Source organism: Leptonotus elevatus, chromosome 13 (assembly GCF_054856555.1).
Source record: "Leptonotus elevatus isolate MCC_2025b chromosome 13, RoL_Lele_1.0, whole genome shotgun sequence".
Lineage (NCBI taxonomy): Eukaryota > Metazoa > Chordata > Actinopteri > Syngnathiformes > Syngnathidae > Leptonotus > Leptonotus elevatus.
In genome coordinates, this window is record NC_141251.1 from 22,057,478 (window position 1) to 22,077,503 (window position 20,026).

Sequence of the window (20,026 nt, forward strand, 5' to 3'; positions counted from 1 at the left end):
TAGGACAGGATGCTCTGGCAAACCCCTGGCCAAGGGGCCTTCTGTATGCCTTCCCACCTCTCCCCCTCATTCATCTGACCCTTCAGAGGGTCCTTCTGGAGGGTCACTCCTTATTGCTGGTGGCCCCTCTTTGGCCAGCCCAGACTTAATTCCCTCTCCTACGCAGTCTCTGCTCCTCTGTACCGTGGATCCTGCCCAGTCGTTGGATCGACTGTCTGTCCCAACAGCGGGGTCAGACTTGGCATCCCGATCCCCGCCGACTCCATCTGTGTGTCTGTCCGCTGAGGGTCGAGAACCATTGCTGACTGAGTGCTCGTCTTCTATTCAGCATATGATACTTAATGCCAGGGCTCTGTCCACTTGTTTGCTGTATGCTAACAAGTGGAAGCTGTTTACGGAGTGGTGTGCAAATTGCGGGAGGGATCCCATGACGTGCGCTATTCCCACTGTGCTGGAATTCCCCCAATCTGTTTACGATAAGGGGCGTTCCCCTTCTACCATCAAGGTCTACGTAGCGGCCATTTCGGCCCGCCATATTGCAGTGGATGGCAAGTCTGTGGGTTGCCATAACCTAGTGGCCCCCTTCCTCAGGGGTACCCTTCGCCTTTATTCTAGAAACCCGCCTCGAGTCCCCACCTGGCACCTTCGTCTGGTGCCCTTTTGAACCGTTGACCAAAGGAGAAATTCGCTGGCTGTCTCACAAGACAGCGTTTTTGCTTGCGATAGCATCCTCTAAGCGGGTGGGGGAGCTCCGTGCCCTATCTGTTAGCCCCGAATGCCTTCGTTGGCACCCTGACAGGCAGGCAAAAGTTTTGTCTTGCTCTCAAGCCAGCCACCCTATTCGTCTCGTTTTTCTCCACCGTCGACGGATGGGGTTGACGCCCCGGGTTTTTGTTGTCCCGTGAGGGCGCTCCCCTCTTATTTGGATACTACCGCATGTTTCCGTGCATCCACCCAACTTTTTGTGGCTTACAACGGCCCGAATAAAGGGGCTACTGTGTCCAAGCAACGCCTCTTACGTTGGATCGGGGAGGTGATTCAGCAGTTGTACCTCTGGTCGTCCCCCTCCTCCTGGGGTGGGCAGTCACTCCACCAGGAGTGTGTCTACGTCATGGGCAGTTCTGAAAGGAGTGTCCTTGGAGGACGTTTGTGCGGCTGCTTCCTGGTCGTCTTCTTGCACGTTCTCCAGATTCTACAGTTTAGATGTCATCTCTCCTCATCCACTGGATGTGGTTCGATGTCCTGCGGAGGCCCCTTTGTGAGATACGCTTTCTCGGGTTTTCGTGACATTGCTGGTATTCGGCGTTCCGTGCTGTTTCAGCACCGCCACCTGGCGGTCGGGAGAGACGAAATAGAACGAAAGTTACGTGTGTAACTCGGGTTCTATGAGTCCCGAACGACCATCAGTCTAGCTTGTCACTCAGGACCCTCGTGTTGGTTTGCGCGAGAAGGTTCTGAGAGACACGTTTCCGGCTGAGCTCCTTTATACATGAGGGTCACGTTAGCCGGAAAAATGGGCATATCCTTTATGAATTCTTTCTCAAGTGACACGTGCGCGTGGGGGATTTCCGTGCTGTTTCAGCACCGCCACCTGGCGGTCGTTCGTGATTCATAGAACCGTAATTACATACGTAACTTTCGATTTACAACCAAAAGTCAGCAGTTGCAAACAAAACCTAAAAACGTGCTTGCAAAAGTTTTTTTTATATATATATATATATACAAATCCATTAATTTTGCTTGCAATTGTATTTTTTGTTTGCAAATATTTTTTTTTATTTTAAATCCCTTTTTTGTTTGATTGAAATATATTTGAGGTTGCAAATCCCCTTTTTTTTTATTCTTTTTTTTTGTTTTTTTGCAAATCTCTTTTTTTTTATTGAAAATAAAGACAATTTCTCTCCATAGGGTTTTACCGAGCCGGGGTTTTACTGAACCGGGCGTTTTACTTCCGCATTAAAACACCTTATATTTCATTAAAAATTACATCACATGGTATCAAAGGTAATATTTAATCATTATATGTCTATAGTTAACTGTGGAAGGGCTTAAAATACTGTGGTGTAATGTCTTTAACATTCATTGGAGATGAACGTGAGTAATTGATCGTTCTAAATCAAGACAGGTTATTTTTAGCGCACTTTGACCACTGCAGAAAAAAAATATTAATATATTATCTATAATATTTTTTTTATTACCAAATAGCATTAAATTAGAAAACGGAAATGTGCAGTCCAAATGTATTCCTAAAAAAAATCTAACCACTCTTTGTGTTTTGATGTAGATTTATCAAGAAAAAAAAAGTCCAATAAGTATGTTTTTCATGTGTAACTTGTTAACAATATATTTGTTTTAATCATGTCAGACAACTTTACTTATTTTATTGGTCTGTAGATATGAGGACTGATTTTAACACGTCATTTTATCTGTCACCTTTGAAGATTTCAGCATGATGGGTGTATTTTCCCCTCCCTCTTTTTTAATCCCGCCAAATTGCTGAGTCACATCACGTTTTCGGCGGGAGCATGTCCTGTCCCACTTACCGAGAATGATGACCAACGTATTTTAATCAACTAATCACACGTGATCTATGACACACCTCTAAAGCAGGTAGGGACAAGGTTTTCGTTAATATTAAATTTGCCCATGTATTAGTTCATAGATTGGAGGAGAAATTAACACGACTGAAGGGATCTTTATTGGATGAACATGGAAAGTGAGGGTGCTCGTCTTTTTTTGGGAAGGGTGGAAATACATTCAACATCATCTCAAGAGAAGTTATTTTGAGGAAGTGAAGAGTGGTCGCAGTTTGCTCTCCAAAGTGATTAGAAGTAGAATAAATTTTTGTTTTTTGTTGCCAAGTGCTGTGTCAAACACACACCACAAAACCACAGAAAGATGACGAGGATGAAGTGAGCGCAATCCTTTGATCATCTGTGAAATTCTTGCTGCTTCTTTGCTTTAAATTCCTGCTAAAACATATTTTTTGTTCAGAATAAATCAAAAGGTATATATATATATATATATATATATATATATATATTAGTACTGTCAAAGTTAAAGCGTTAACTGATTAATTAATCACAAAAAATTATCGCATTAGTAATAAATTAACGCAGATTAATCGCACTATTAATTTTGACCTGTAGACTATCCTCCAGCGTGACAGCGGATGGCTATGTTTAAGGTAGCACAGGTTGTGTTTTAGCAATAAACATAATTACATGCATTAAAGTAAAGCATTTAATAAATGTTTGCGTATCACATTTAGAATGTTTGTTCATGTCAAAATATTGGGGTGTTTTTTTTCCATTTTAAACTATGCAAGTAATTAACTGATTAGAAAAAGAGGAGGATGAGCATGTGCAGTGGATCAAAAAATGTTGATGTCCTCATAATATTAAATGTTAAAAGAATGAACACATAACCAGTGCCCTTCAAATTTGGCGGGAAAAATGTTGATAAAAAAGCCTTTTTTTTTATTAAGCGATTAATCTGATTAATTGTATGAATTAATAGTCAACGCTTTAACTTTGACAGCACTATATATATATATAAAAACTTGGACTTGTTCAGGGGTCAATTTGATCTCTTTGGAAACATTTACATTTTTCCCACTCCCTATTTTTCTTCCCTCCCGATGTGTCTAGTAAAGAGTTGCAAAAAACATCTAAAGGCGGTCACTGGAACTGACCCAAATACATATTTACACGTTTTCAGCTCAGACGCTGACTAAAAATCTCCTCTAAAAAGAAAACAAATAAAAAAGGGGTATAACATAGCTTTTTGATTGATGTTCCACACGGTTGCTCTGGTTGTCAAAAAAAAAAAAACTGTCTTGTTCTCAACATTTTTTTTCTTCAAGTCCCCATTCTTGGCTCCAAGCTTCCCAGCTTCCAAATGCTCCGGCTCACCAACATTCAGAAGCTGGAGTGCTCAAACGGCTCCCGGATGCTCCAGCTACTTGAATTCCTTCTTACGGTTTTTCAGGAGTCGGAGCATTCAGGAGTCGCAACACTCCGTTTATGAGAATTATGTGCGGCGCAGAACATGTTCCGGACCAGGAATTCTTGAACCGAGTGTTCCAGTTTAAGAACATTCCGGAGCCAGAGCACTCTGGAGCAAGAGCAGTCCGTCTCTTCGAATCCCACGTCCAGAGAGTAAAATGCTCCAGACTCAGAATTCTTGAACCCGGAGTGTTACGACTCCCGAGTGCTCTGGATCAAGAACATTCAAGAGGCAAACCACTCTGGAGCAGGAGCATTCTGGCTCATAGAGTTTTGCTTTTTGGCTTCTGGTTCTGGTCTCCCGAACACAGTGAAACATGCTCCGGACCCAGAATTCTCAGCGTCAGTGTTTCAGCTACCGGATGCTCCATCTCCCAAGTGCTACGGCTACAACCGATCCAGCTGCTTTCCTCTCACAAGACTTGGAACCTCCAGGAGGTCTGGTCTTTATAGTCCAAGCAGTCCGACGCATTGAAGTTGAGTTTCCAGGACGAGGCAGCCGTCTGCTCTTTGTAATCCAAGCAGTCAGACGAGTTGAAGGCCAGTCCGGATCCTCCGTAGGCCTGATGTGGGTGGTGGTGGTGCGGGTGGTGGTGGTGCGGGTGTCCCGAGGACTGGCCAATATGGTGGTGCGGGTGTGCAGACATGGACGAGGCGGCCATGGGGCTTAGCTGGTGGTGGTGGGAGTGCATGGGCGTTAGGTAGGAGCCGCAGTCCACGCCTCCAAAGTAGGAGCTGGAAGGGGCCGGGTAGCCCTGACCGTAGCCCGCGGTCTGGTTGTAGGAGATTGGGTACGAGGTGGCGGCCGTGGCCGATCCTGACATGGAGCGCTGCATGCAGGAGGCGTTGGCGGGCTCAGGGAGCGGGGCGGCAGCCGGAGCAGGGGCATTTCCTGGAGAGATGGCGGGACTCCAAATGGACGACACTGTGCTGATGGACGGAGCCGTGCTGCTGCTTAGCACCGCCGCAGCATGGTTGGACGCCACCGAAGAGGACGAGGACGATCCCGTGCTGGAGACGGCGGGCGGCGTGAACTGACCGCTACTCTCCGAACCCGTGCTCTCTCGGGCTGGGGATGACTTCTTCTTGGGGGGCCGCACCTTGGCACCCCCGCCGCTCTGCTGCTGCTGACGACACTTGGCCCGGCGGTTCTTGAACCACACCTGGAAACACACAGAGTACAACACATTAACACACTTCCTGGGCGGGAAAATGGGAGGCTTGTTATTAAGCCGACAGGCAAACCCACCGAGCCAAATTTCAGCTTAGATTTTTGAACTGATATCTACATTCAGAAGTGTAGTTTGCAAGGCAGGCAATTGCAATTGCTTGGGGCCCCTTAGCCAGCAGGGGCCCCCAGAGGGCCAAAAGATTTGACACAAACCGCATATCCTTCACATTAGCAGTGCAGAAATTACAATTGACTGTATCAAATTCCCTGAGTGTGGGGTGGGGGTGGGCCCTTAAAAAAAACAACCATGTAAGGCTGATTATTTTTCATAAATGATCATAGATAATAGTAGTAGTAAACCTTTTGTTTAAAAAATTTTAAAATAAAAAGACCACGTGGGGCATTTTTTATTTTTTTTTCTTCAAAATGACCATCTACAGCAGGAATGGCAATATCCAGTCCTCGAGGGCTGGAGTCTTGCAGGTTTTGGATATTTCCCTTCAACAGAGCTGATTCATTATCAGCTCATCAGCAAGCTCTGAATAAGCCTGATAATTATTCTGTTAATTGGAATCAGCTGCAGTTCGAGAAGGGAAACCTCTCAAACCTGCAGGACTCCGGCCCTCGAGGACCGCAAGTTTGACATCCCTTATCTATAGTAAAGCGTTTTTTGTTTTTGTTTATTAAAACGACCATCGGGTATCTTCTTTTATTTATAACGACCATGTATATAATAAGGGGTTTGTTGTTGTTTTGTTTTTTAAACAACCATGTATATTGAGAACACTCAACTGAGGTCCTCGAGGGTGACAAAATCATTTATAATAGGGGTGCACCGATTGATCAGCCAGCCAATTTATTGGCCCAATTTCCTTAATTTTGGGGGATCAGTGATTAGCCGATCCCTAAAAAAATAAACCAAACTTTTCCACCGATCTCATCTCCCTCCTCAAAGCTCTGAAAAAGTCAGCCACTGTCCTCGTCTGCTGAGATGACTAGACTTTATTTATTAATTATTGTATTTATTTATTTTACATTTTTGTTGGCGATTAATTTTTTCCAATTCACATTTTAATAATCAAATTGTAAGGAAGCCCCAGTAGCCTACACACGATTCAATGACTTGCTCTTCTGGAACGAAATGATAAACTGTAACCACATCATTTGAACTTAACTTTTTTATCTATCCATTGAGCGTTTTATGTTTTAAATAGTTTTATTGACTATGTACCCCTCCCTCCATTGCTTATTTGCTTACAGATATTATGGACCCTACAGCCCACTGAGCCCTAGCTTCAGTTTGTGTGTTAATCCCTGCCTAAGAACGAGACTACACTCTGGAGAAAAGTCAGAAATAACCACAAAACATGAATGCAACATATACTTTGTCATCTAGTGAGCTTTTAGAATTAGACATTTTGGTTGGCCATTTACTTTTTCTACCTTCTTCTAATCAGTTTTTCATAAATTTGTTAGCTATCTACTCATTTTATTTTTATCCAGTGTACATTTTAAAAGTCGAATTGTGCGTGCTGTTTCAACATATAGGAGGTGGGGGACTCTGGAAATAAATCTAAAATTACCACAATACTTCAACGCTGTTCCATCTATTTACTGAGCCTTTGAATTTAATTAACATGTATCGTCCAAATTATACGTTTGGATCTTAAAATTATTATTTTTTTTAAACAGGTATTGTGGTGGGGTAGTCTACATGAACCTCTCGACCTCATTTTATGTTTATATCTAGCATGGAGGTCACACTGTAAGGTAGTCTGGCAAAACGACACTTTAACACAGTGTCTTCTTTCTTTCTTTTTACATTAAATCAGCATGCATGCGTTACTTTTTTTTTTTTACAAGTATTGGGGGGTTGGGGGTGCTGAATCCTATGAGGACCAAGAGTCTGCTTTTTTTCCAGTCTTCACAATTAATTACCATCAAAATATCTTCTATAGTGTCTTACTTCCTATTTTTACATGTAATCTTAAAACGAAAAAACTTCACAATGTCAGTAAGAAGCAACTATATAGCAAAGTAGCCAACTTAATTTATATATGCATTTTATAACGTTAAACGGCAATGCAGCCTTGCAGGTACACTCCTGATAAGTTAAAGGTATCAAACAAATCCTTCCATTTGATTGCAGGTTATCTCTGGCAAGTCAATAATGGGTTTACATATTATGTGTCTCAAAAACGAGTTCATGATCAATATCAGCTAATTATATAATAGAAGAAAAAATTGACGCATTTTTCTTATTAAGGTGGACGCACACTTTTTTTCGGGTTTAAAATGGCTATGCTCAAATTAGGCTCTTCTCACAAGTTCACACGTCGCTAATTAAGCCATAAAAGTCAAGTGTGGACAACTAAAGTCATTGATAACACTTCCGATTTGCGCTAAAGTGATTTGAAGTGACAACTGCGCGTTATTAAAAGAGCTATTAAATCAACACAAAGAGCACGTCTGTCGAGCTAATGAATTAGCCTATTCGCTCCAAGCACCTTGATAGCATCTGGTCATTATTTAACCGGTGGTAATGGGGGCGGAAATTGGGCTTACAAAAAACGTGTCATTGGGCTAATAAAGTGAGTGCTTGTGAGGTGGAGGCGCCTACCTGGACGCGGGACTCTGGCAGGTTGATTTTGAGAGCCACCTCCTCCCGCATGAAGATGTCGGGGTAGCGGGTCTTGGCGAACAGAGCCTCCAGGATGTCCAGCTGAGATCGGGTGAATGTCGTCCGCTCGCGACGTTGCTTCCTGGGCGTCGCTAAAGACACAACACAAAGCAAGTAAATATCCCCACAAATGATAACACATTCGCACAAATTTCATAGCGTTTAAACTAACATGTATGTGTTTGTTTTTGTAGTTTTTTATTGTTTCTTAACACTTGACTAACATGTTTGTGTTTTTAACTTATTTTTTTTTTAGTACAGGCATGTGATGAGGTCAACTTTCTCTCTAAGTGGACCAAAATTTACAGAATAATGAAACTACAAATATGGAAGTTTTGTTGTTGTTTTCCCATGCAGCGCCAAATACGAATAATTACTTATAATAATTACTACTCCATGTAAAAAGTTTAATTTTGTTTTTTATCAATTCAATAAAGTTGTTGGCATTGTTCGAACAATTCATGCAATTGTATTATTTTTGTAATGAAAGTAACTCTTTTAAAATTGGCGTCATATAAATACTGTATATGGATTTTTTAAGGATTTTTTAAAATTCTCCCAAATAAAGGCACGGGACACAGCCTGGAATCTACTATAAATTTATGTTGAAAAGATTATATGTAATTAATTATAATAAATAAATAAAAATACCACGCAAAAGTGTGTTTTTGCTTTAGTATCAATAAGTAAGTACACTGAGGATTGGAGACACAAGAACAAAAGGTATAAAGTTAGGAAGACTTTTGTTTTAACTCTCTTTTTCATAGGGAATTATTTTCTAAACTTTTTATAGGCTAAGCCAAAAAGCACGAGACAACCTTAATCACGTCTACAGATAAACTAGTACTGAAATAAAATGTATTACAGTAAACAATAAGTGTTTTAGGCTTAATAATCAATAAACAAGTAGACTGACAATTGAAGACCTAATTAAAATAAAGTGCGTTAAAGCTCAATTTGTTTCTTAAGTGGATCAGGATTTAGACCCTTTAGTTTAAATTTTTAAGACTGAATTATTCCAGTGCTGTTTGTACTATTTTACTATTTATTGGCTGCTCTCGGGCCTTCAGTAACCAAGTTCCTGTAGTATGAAAGTGTTTTCATTAAAATGACAAATAAACACTTCATGTAATACAATAAAAATAAAATGCAGGAAAAAAATGTTTTAGTATCACTTAACTGGCACTCAAAAAAAAAGAAGTAAGGCTTCAGTTTTTACTTCCTGGTTGCATGAAAGTAACACCATATGAGCAGTACACGTTTGCACTCGTTGAATTGTGCATGAATCCAAAGACAATTCATATAGTCAGCACGACGTCACTGAGCAAGTGGAACCCGAGGAGCGTGCGTACCCGGGTATCCCACGGAGGGGTGCAGCAGGTCCATGGCGGCTCCGCTCAGCCCCAGGCCGTTGACGGCGTAGGGTGGCTGCTTGAGGTAGGACATCATGCTACAGGCGCTCACTGCGGCGCCGCCCAGCTCGGCCCACTGGCTCGCCGCTCGGCCCCGGGGATGCTGCAGTTTGGCGGGACGCAAGGGCCCGAGGCGACTCGCTGCCGGCGCCATCAGAGGAAAATGAAGGGGAAGGGGGGGGGGGGAAGGAAGGGGGGGGGGTCACACATTCACCCAGACGGTCATTATGAAATCGTCAGATGGCAGATCGGTTTGGAAGATGATGGTTTTAAAGTTGGAATCTAAACAAATGCCGAATAATGTCAAGTCTCTCTTCATTTGGGTATCTGATGTTGAACATTTGAGACTTTTTGGAGTGGGAAATGTGTCCTAAATGAGCTGAGTATTTATAAGTAAAATTTATATTTTCAACTTAACTAGTTTCTATTTGTCATGACGGATGAAAATAAAATCTGTGTAGAGTTGGGGATTTTTTTTATTTTTAAATGGGAATCAAGATGTCCCGAGTGATCTGAATATAGTTTGAAGTTGGAATCCTTGGAATCTTTTGAGAAATGGAGAAAGGAGGCTTTAATGTAAAGCATCTCTTCATTTGGGAATTTTATTTTGAAATTTGGGAAGATCAAATTTTACCAACATATTTTAATCAGAAGTCATGGAATACTTAACTGTCGTTCAATTTATATTCATAAAGTGTTTTGTGTGTGTGTGTGGGGGGGGGGGGGTTCTCAGAAAGTGACTAAAATTAGCAAATGAGGCACATTATTTTCTCCCACAAAAAAAGAACAAATCAATTAAGCAAACAAAAAAGAAAACCCGAAGTAATCACTTAATTTGCTTTGGGGGCCACCGAAAAAGTTGTGGTGCGCTCTGGCCCTCCGAGCGTCACTTTGGTCACATCACATCCAAGTCACATCTAAATTCATCATGGAAATCTTTTATTGGTGAGAATATGTGCATGCAAATTCTAATTAAAATCATGCACTTATTTTTAATTAATTAAACGTAAACCACCTTATTTTCTCTCTTGCAAACTCGCAAACAAAAACGTGCAAGTGCAGCTCCCAAAACGTAAAAACATTACATTTAATTATGTCATCAATCCATATAATTGGATATAAAGAAATTCATTTTATTTCGTAAGTTTGAAGTGTGTGTGTAAAGAATATCAGATTTTTTTCTTTGCAGTGTTTGAAAAGAAATGTAATTCTAACTCGGTCAACAAGTGAAGCAGCCACATGAATCTATTCAATGCTTGTTTGTTGTCGAATTTTATGAAGTCCTCAGGGGAGAAGGAAGCGCTAAATAAATATTTGCTAATCAGTCAAAGATATTCGATATCATTTGAAAAATCACTAAATACATTTCGATTATTTGCTCAATATTTAAGTAAGAAATTAAGAAGATTTGGGAAGAAAATTGTCAAAGGTAGACTATTTGTTTTACTGTATTTTGAATTTTCCTGTTGCTTTGCCTTCGATTTGTGTTGAGTTCTCTTGACGTGTATTGCGCTCAAAAGCAGACAAGAAAACATCTGCGTGCAAATGAAGAAGTCCCCCCAACAACCCCCACCCCCTGCAGACCTCCCATTACAATTTAGCAGCACTCTTATCAGCCAGCAAACAATTGGAAACAATTCCAACAACAATTAACCGATGATTATCGTTAGCGGTAACTCAGCTTCCACAATTTAATCGACCATTTAAAAAAAAAAGTTGTGGGCCAAAAAGCCCTGCATTTTCAAAACAATGCTTTCCGCTTAATTGGATGTATGTAATGATCTTGGTTTTTTTGTTTATGAAATTAACCTATTTACATTTTTGTATGACCATTTTTTTGTGATGGATTTTTGTTTCTTTTTTGGCTCAAGGCCCGGGACAGGGCATACATTAAACTAATTACCGGGAGTTTTAAAAAAAAGAAGAAGAAGAAGAAGAAAAAAAAGAAGGAATTTATCATCTAAAAATTTAATTGAAAAGCCAAAGAATTGTCTGTGTTTGCAGTTTTGCTTTTTATGATAAATGGAGACCTGATAATAATTTTTTTTTTTTAGAAGTAGCCCATTTTGTGTAACATGGGCAAAAAATAAAGTTGAGTCCTTTTTTGTTTTACAGCTTTTTTAAAACACAACACGATATCTAAACTAATGTTGAAAAAAATACGTAAATATGTTAGCCAAGTAACAGTAAAATTAAACTAAATGGCGACCAATAATAACAAATAATAATAATAATAATAATAATAATACAAAAGTAAGGGCAAAGTTGCAAAAACAAACGATGGACAAGACCACAATTTAATTGAATGAGCAGAAAAAAGTCCTTTTGTGATTTACGATACTACGGAGACAAAAAAACGACTGTTTTGCTAGATTATTTTGTAATGTATGCCTACTTAAAAAACATTAAGAAACGTTTTATTTTAAAATATACTTTTGGTTGCTTTTTCCCCATCCATTCTCTTAAGGCCCGTAACACAGCTTGAATGTTAAAGTTGTCCAGAAGTTAGCAAAAAGTCATCAAACTTGACGTCACCTTGTTTGCGTGTCTCCTTTCTTTCTTTCTTTCTCCTTCCTAGCAGATTAAATGAATTCAAAGTATCCAGAAGCAGCAACGGGAACAAGGAAGCACACAAGCCGCCTAAAGTCGCTCTCCTTGGGCCAGAAAAGCGCTCGACATGTCGGCTGACAAAAACAATGGAAGAGGCTCCGGTTGGGTCTCCGGCGTCGGCGGGTTCTCCGTCGTCCGAAGGCGGAGGAGAGTGTCGCGTGTGCGGGTTGCGGTTGTTGTGTGTGCGGGTGCTTTGGTGAATCTAATGGAGGCCTTGTGCCCGCCCCGCTGCTCTAAGAGAACGCAGACAACTGCTGGCCCGCCTCAGACAGCCAATGGGAGTGCCACTTCCGCATGAGGGATGGGTGTAGCGGCCAATAAGAGAGCGAAAATATGCAGGGGACCATAGCACCCCCCCCCCCCCATACACCCACCCACCCACACACACTCCATTTCTCTCCCTTTCTTCGAAGGGCCTCCTTTGCTTGTTTTCGTTTAAATAAATTAAAATATAGGATTGCTCAAAACGTAAAAACATAAAATGATGTAATTTTATTTTGTTAAAGCATGAGATTTGTCATCTTATTTTTTAAGTTGACTTTAAAATGAGTTTAAATCGGACAGTTTCATTTTTATTTGTAAGTCTCTTTCTACAGCATAAATCTTGTATTTGTTGTAAACATTTTTTGAAGGGTTTTATTTTCAAATGCTTGTGCAGTATTTCAGGTTTTTCTTTTGTTTTACTAAAGTAGCAAATCTGTTTATTTACAAAACCATAAAAAAAGATTGTTTGTTTTATTTTGCATTGAATCGACTAAAATGTGTCTAATTTTGTCTTGTTTTTTGCTTATTTGGAAATATAATGCTTGTGCAGTTTGGCTTCTTCAGATGTTTTTCATTAAACTTTAACATATGCCTAACTTTTTGTCGGAGTGTTTCACGTCTAAAAATAAACATTAAATTAATATTTTCTGGTGTTTTTTTAACACTCACGCAAACGCACACAGAGAACGACGAGCACACGCGTTAACACACGCACGCGCGCGCGCGCGCACACACACACACACACAAATACACTCGGGCCAGCCTCATGAATATTAATGAGCTCTAATCTCCATTTAGAATTACATTTGAGGACGTAAAGTTGAATAATAAGGAAGCACCTTCACCGCAAATCACAGGCGCACACTCTTTATGGTAAATCGAAATATTTCATAGTACAAAATGAAGAGGAGAGGTTGTTTTTTAAATGAGTTAGGAATTGTGTGGAAGGCCAAAAAAATGTCTGATTGTAAATGAAAAGCAACCAGCATAAGGATCTCTCCTTTATTTGTGTAAATTATGCAAAAGGAACGCAGAAAAAAACTAAACTTGCTTGTTTTCTCTTGTCATTTTACTGCAAGTATCAAGTGATCAGGTATCTTTTTTTCTGGTCCCAAAGATTATTTGTCTAATCCCAAATTGTGCTTGAATTCCTTTCTGAGCCGCTAAAGCCAGGATTAAGGCGGCCAGGAGGAGGTGGAGGGAAAATTTGCTCCCTCCATCCCTCCTTCATCCATCTATACTTTCATAAATCCATCCCCAGGATGTAGCAGAAGCAGTGCAGTGCAAGTGGACCTGGTCGTGGACGTGCATGGGGCCTTGGCAGGCGCGGATGTGGATGCTTTTTACCCATAGGATGTTTGGATATTTCAATATGGGAGGTAAGGGTTGTTCATACTTAAAAAAAAGACAAGCACGCGGGGAAATTAATTGATACAAAACGGCATAATGATGAACAAAATATATATTTAAAATAATTGTCATTGTGTAATAAGTTGTGATGAATAAAAGGAAATATTTTGACAGCCTCATGCAAAATCGACCATTAAAAAGTGCCCTCTCCCCCTACACCATCCCGTTTTAATTCATTTGTTCTATTAATTTTAATCCCTGATGTGACAAGTGCAATAAAACAAAGTCAAGTGGGGCTGATTAATAATGTGAAAGTTAGAGGAAGAAGAAGAGGAGGAGGAAGAAGAAGAAGAGAGGCGTGCTGTCACTCCTCATTTGTTCGCCTTCCTTTCGAGAGACATGGAGGGAGGGGGAGAGGCTGAGAGGGACCAGGCCGCCGCGCAGCGCCTCCTCGCCGGCTACGCTTCCTCCTGTGTGCCGCTGTGGAGCACCGGGGTTCTGGAAGTCGGGAAGACTCAGATTTTTCTTCTTTTTTTTGTGGTTAATTTTAAATGGCGCAATTCACGATTCCACGCCTGCTCAATGGATGTGAATTAATCCCACGAGTGTAAATCCGTGGGGAATTAAACATGAAGGAAAAAACAGAATAATTGAACCTTGTGCTCAAAGACTCAATTTTGACAAACAAACAGCAGCAATTCAATAAATCTCAAATCAAAATGAATAAAGTTGTATTCTAATTATATATATATATTTTTGAAAGCAAAGATTCAACTTATTCGAATGTTTCAACCATCATTTCACCCAAAAAGTTTATTTTAAAGTAAGCCACCTTTTAGTTCTTACAAAATTAGTAAAAACTAAGTAAAACTATTACAATGAGGGGGAAAAAAATTCTGGATAGTAAATGTAGAAATGTACAAGGACTTTATTGAAGGTTGGTCTTGAAGCCAGTGGAATAAATAAAACTGTGAATATATGAGAGCTCAGAAGGTGCATTTGGAAGCAAATCTCAATAAATACTATTCAAACAGGAAAAAGTGATGGCAGTTTCACATACAAGCATCTTATAGAACAATAAATAATACATCCCTCCCACTTTGACTGCATGACTCTTTTAGAGGGAAAAAAAACGTTTTTTTTTTTTTGGTAAACTGCTTTCAAGCAACAACAAAAAATATTAAAAATAATAGAAGTTATGAACAAATTTAAGACTGTTAACAGTAAGAAGTTGTAAAGTGAATGAAATAAAAGATACAATGATTTTTCCATTTTTCTTCTTCTTAAAAAGTCCACCTCCTCACTGTCCAAAGTCAGAAAATAAAGACAACCATCAAAGACATTTTTTGTACCTGCTCACATCACGACACCCATAAAACCCCCCTAAAAGTACCACTTTTAAAGCATGAAATTGTAAAACCGTCAAAAATCAGACATGTCGCCACACGAGTACAATCTTTTTGTTTTTGTTGGTGTTGTGTTGTCACTGAAGGACGCACTTCTCCTCCTTCTTGGCCATCTTGCCTTTGTTCTGCTCCAGCGTCCTCTCCAGGTGCTCGTCCTCATCCTCAGCCCTGTGGTGGATGGAAAAAAACCACATAAAAAAGTGCAAAACAGTATTAGGGGTGTAAAAAAATTGGCTTTGATTTATAAGATGTGAGTTAAAGAGACGCATTTATTTAAGGTGGGCATTTATTTTTCTTTTAACTTAAGTTGCTTTATTAATTTTAGGGACACATTTGAGGAAGTAATGTCCACTGCAGACAACAGACAAGCAACCATGTTTGATGAAATCATGGCTTCTGGGAATTGTTTAGTTAGAATGCCCATACAGACTTCCACGAAACACTGTTTGCAGTGCTGCAGTTTTGGTTAGCAAAAGAGTCTGAATAGGTTAACTATTTGAAGTGTGTCAATGTTAGCATCTAAACACAGGAATGATTACTGTTCCTACATGTTTCATTTTTCTGGTCGGGGTACGGGGGCGGGTTTTTGGGTGGGTGGTGTTTAATAGGGAGGCATTATTTGAAAGGTACTAATAAGAGTTGGTGGCCACTAATTGAGTATGATGACATCACTGAAATGATGAATTAAATTACCTAAATAATACATCATAGCAACAATTCATTTCAAGGGCTTGATTGTTGCCTTTTTAAAAATGTCACACAAAAAAAGAGATGCTGCTCAAGTGACGTGAGGTGGGGGCACCCGCCAACCCACAATGCACAACACTCGTTTCTGGAGTCTTGATATGAAGGGGCCAACCACGGGGACCAGGTACCCCAAATTGCCTCCTTGCTTTTATCATGTAATGAGTCATGTCTTAGGAAATGCTGTTGTTGATGATGATGATGATGATGTCATTTTGTATGTGAGCAGGTGTAGCGTGCGCCTGCCACTTACTCCTTCTCCTGGGCGTCCAGGTCCCGGACCAGCGCGTCCCGTTTGTTGACCAGAAGGACCAGCTCATCCAGTAGCAGCTGCTCGCGACGCTTCTGGGCTTCCGTCTTCTGCCAATCTGAGGGCATCAAAAGCAACAACAACAACAATGACAAACTGTCGACAAGCAACACCATTTTGTCCAAATTTCACATTTGGAGGTGGCTCAAAAAGCTCTGACATCATCAAAAGTGGATTAGTTCGGATTTGGCTGCACAAGGACGTTTGCCAAAGGAAAACTAGCAAGCTTAAATGTTCAAATGTCAAGGAAATGACTTGACTATCTTCTACAGGGCTACACTTCAACTTTTATATATTGTCTATTTTTGTCTAATATTTAGATTTTTTTGAGTATTTTTAAAATACATTTTTTTTCCGTTTTAATTTTATTTTTTACTATTTTTGCATTTTCTCAAGTGTTTTTTTAAAAAACAAAATTGCATTTTTTTTTCATTTGAAAATGTTTCCATGCGGTCTTAGATTTTTTTTCAATGGATAATATATTTTATCCTAATTCGAAAAAACGAATTTACTTTTGTAAAATTATTTTTGGCACAAATTGCATCTGGTTGCCATTAATTTTAGGGACGGACATTTTTTGAGAAAATAATGTAGCTTAAAATGACATAAAACATCAGAGCACTAAATTGTTATTTTTCATATTTTTTGCTTTATAAAGTGTCCAAACGTGTTGGGCGGGTGGAAGGAAACTGTTTATATCATTGATGTTGTGTAATAGAGCTATCAGTAATAACATGTTTATCATGTGGCACTTTTGTAAAGAACCAAACAAACAGGTGTGGTCTAGGCTCCGGTCTCTAGACCCTGAACAGGAAGGGGCTCCCAACTGGGTCCCACAGGGGTTCAGGTAGGACCCCCCACCCAAATCCCCATCCGCTTGCCCCAGGAGGGGGCGGGGGTGGGGATGTCGGCTCGATATGAGTGGGCACATGGGCGCACATCCGCCCCGGGCGGCACAGAAAAGACCGCGCGCGTCCCACCCCGCCATTCTCATCATTAGAGGCAGGCGCTAATTAAAACATTTGATTGGCTGACAAAAATTCCCATTGACAGGCAACTTGAACCTCAGCGCCTCCCTGCCATAAATATTTGATGACATATTGATTTGCCAATAAATGAATCCAACACTATTAAAAAAAAAACGTGTGTTTTTGGTTATTGTTTATACGTGTGTGTCCAGAAAGGTCTGAACTCTCTCCTGATTGGTCATCATCGTCTCTTTGAAGTCTGAACAAAATGAATTCACTTCCAATATTTGTACACCCACAATCTCTTTTCTCGTTTTGTTCGTTCGCCTCTGTTAAAAAAATAAAATAAAATAAAAATAAGGAGGGAGAAATGTAAATCCCACAGCGTTGTTGTACAAATGTTTGTATTGATTTTGCACAGCAGCAGGTCGTGTATCAAAAGGCGGAAATTAATCGTGTGAATGGTCATCATCAGGTAAACATCACTGCTATCTACCACAATCCTCAGCGAGTAGGCCGTCTCACAACATGGTGACCCATGTCCATCCTGATTTCATGTTATAAGTATATTGTTTATTTGATGTTGACTATTGTGAGGTGTCACCCTCATGAAAATGTGTCCCTCCCACAACACCGTCACAAATATCCATCCCACAATTAAAAAAAAAAGAGAGTGTTTTACAAAAACAGAAAGTTGTGTGCAAAGAGGGAAAGTTTAGTTGTATGGGTGCTTATCCTGAGGTAAACAAAGCTCTCACATTGTTCAGCAACAAATTTCATCTTTGATGGAATTCCAGAGTCACCAGGAGAGTCATGGACTGAGACGGAGGGAAAGGTTATGAAAGTGATAACTGAAAACCTAAAAATTCAGCAAACAGTTGATATAGAAAGGGCACATCGCACAGGAAAATTTAGTGAGGACAGACAAGAAAGACCAAGGCCGGTGGTAGTGAAGCTGCAAAAATTTAAGGATAAATCAGTTAGTTATTCTACAAAAAGCTAAGAATCTTAAGGGAACAAAAATTTTCATAAATGAGGACTATACAGATGCTGTTAAAATGAAAATAAAATAACTGATTCCTGAACTGAAAGCTGAAATTATAAAAATGGAAAATGCACTTTCAATAATACATTTCAAAAGTAGAAGTCTCCACAGAAATTTTACAAAAATCAAAGAATACCTGAATAAATTAAATAAATTCAAAAATAATTGCCATATCAGAAACATGGCTTGATAATGAAAAAAATAGTGACAGGGGACTGGAAGGATATGAATTGTTTGCAACAAATAGGGAAAATAGAAGGGGAGGGGTTGTCGCAATATATGTAGACAAAGCTCTAAGAAGCAGTAAAATTGAATATTTGACTACCACCATTGATAATATAATGGAATGTTTAACCATTGAAGTACATATTAAAAATGCACCAAATGTCATTATAAGTTGTATGTATAGGACACCAGGATCATGTCTTGACATATTTAATGAAAAACTAACGGACATTCTCAGATACACAAACGATAAAAAAACACACAAATAATTTGTGGTGATTTTAATATTGATTTGTTAAATCCAAATGGGCATCAGAAAACAACAGATTTTATCAATACAATGTATAGTAATGATCTATTCCCTGTAATTATAAAACCTAGCAGAATAACAATTGATACAGCTACACTAATAGATAACATATTTATAAATAAAATTGACCATAAAATAGAAAGTGGACTTCTTATTAATGATATAAGTGATCATCTTCCGGTCTTAGCAATCTTCCAAGACTATTTTGATAAAAAAAAACAATAATTTACACATCAGAAACAAGACTAATAAGAACACAACGCTCCATGGCTGCCTTTAAGTTGGATTTAGAAAAACAATCTTTCTGATGTCTATTCAAATGATGATCCCAATATCGCACACAGTGCATTTCAGTCTACCATTATTTCTCTATACAATAAACATTGTCCATTAATAAAACTCACAAGAAAGTATAAAGGTCTAAATAAGGCATGGACGACAAAGGGGATAGAGAATGCATGTAAAAAGAAAAAAAATTATACAAAAGATTTATTAAATATAGAACTATGGAAGCTGAAATAAAGTACAAGACCTACAAAAAAAAAACTATTGAATATTATACGAACAAGTAAACAAGATGATTACCATGCATTACTAGAGCAGAATAAAAGCAACACACAAGAAATATGGAAAATACTAAATCATGTAATCAAAAATAGATTATCCAGAATATTTTATAAAAGATAAAAGTATTGTTATTGAAAAAATTTCAGACATAGCTAAGATTTTAATGAGTATTTTGTTAATGTTGGCAGTAATTTAGCAAAAGAAATCCTTGAGCCAAGAAACAAACATGAAATAGAAAAGCATATTAAAAAAATCCATCCACTATGTGGCTTAATGCTGTTAATGATACAAAAGTATTAAATGTTGTTAAAATATTTAAAAAATAAAAAGTCCACTGACTGCTTCAATATTGATATGACATTAGTAAAAAGTATTATAGATTATGTTGTGCAACCTTTCACATATATATGTAAATTGTTGTTTTAAGCCGGTATATTTCCATCAAAAATGAAAATAGCAAAAGTTATTCCTATTCATAAAAATGGAGAAAGACATATATTCACTAATTATAGACCAATATCACTACTGCCACAGTTCTAAAAAACTCTAGAAAAATTATTTTCATATAGACTGGACAAGTTTATTGAAAAACATAAGCTTTTAACTGAAAATCACTATGGGTTTAGAGAAAAACGGACCACCTCAATGGAACTCGTAGAAGCAATACCTACTAACATAGATAAAAAAAAAAATTACTGTTGGAATTTTTATAGATTTAAAAAAAGCATTTATTCTATCGATCATTCTATACTAATGAATAAATGAGAAATTTATGGCATACGAGGTTTGGCATATAAATGGATGAAAAGTTATTTGGATAATAGATATCAGTACTTACAGTTTAACAATATACAATGAAAACACTTGAAGATTACTCATGGAGTCCCCCCCCCAAGGGTCTGTGCTAGGCCCCAACTTATTTATATTGTATATAAATGATATCTGTTGTGTCTCAAA

The 20,026-nt window shown here is 38.9% G+C and overlaps 3 protein-coding genes across 5 annotated transcripts in view; 1 reads left to right on the forward strand and 2 right to left on the reverse strand.

Annotated features, from left to right (window-relative positions):
* Nucleotides 1-20,026, forward strand: part of b3gnt2b (UDP-GlcNAc:betaGal beta-1,3-N-acetylglucosaminyltransferase 2b) — a 338,578-nt gene that overhangs the window by 135,545 nt on the left and 183,007 nt on the right. The gene's annotated exons all lie outside the window — the stretch shown is intronic.
* On the reverse strand, nt 2,676-12,061 carry otx1 (orthodenticle homeobox 1). The gene is made up of 4 exons (XM_086092797.1): nt 11,806-12,061; nt 9,211-9,411; nt 7,799-7,950; nt 2,676-5,170 (listed from the first exon to the last, which is right to left on the reverse strand). Exons 2-4 carry the CDS (start codon nt 9,305-9,307, stop codon nt 4,421-4,423), a joined length of 999 nt encoding a protein of 332 aa, XP_085948923.1. The 5' UTR covers nt 9,308-9,411; nt 11,806-12,061; the 3' UTR covers nt 2,676-4,420.
* Nucleotides 14,398-20,026, reverse strand: part of ehbp1 (EH domain binding protein 1) — a 163,706-nt gene continuing 158,077 nt past the window's right edge. For all 3 annotated transcript variants that reach the window (XM_086092420.1, XM_086092421.1, XM_086092422.1), the window contains 2 exons: nt 15,898-16,012; nt 14,398-15,068 (listed from right to left, as the gene is read on the reverse strand). In XM_086092420.1, the coding sequence (XP_085948546.1) occupies nt 14,978-15,068; nt 15,898-16,012 (206 nt within the window). In that variant the 3' untranslated portion in view covers nt 14,398-14,977. The remainder of the gene's footprint in view (nt 15,069-15,897; nt 16,013-20,026) is intronic.

Excerpts from the sequence above, each read along its gene's own strand:
- otx1 (XM_086092797.1), bottom strand. The coding sequence starts at position 9,307 with ATGATGTCCTACCTCAAGCAGCCACCCTACGCCGTCAACGGCCTGGGG. Across the intron at positions 7,951-9,210 it reads CCCCTCCGTGGGATACCCGG|CGACGCCCAGGAAGCAACGT; the intron begins GTACGCACGCTC and ends TTGTGTCTTTAG. Across the intron at positions 5,171-7,798 it reads TGCCAGAGTCCCGCGTCCAG|GTGTGGTTCAAGAACCGCCG; the intron begins GTAGGCGCCTCC and ends GTGTGTTTCCAG.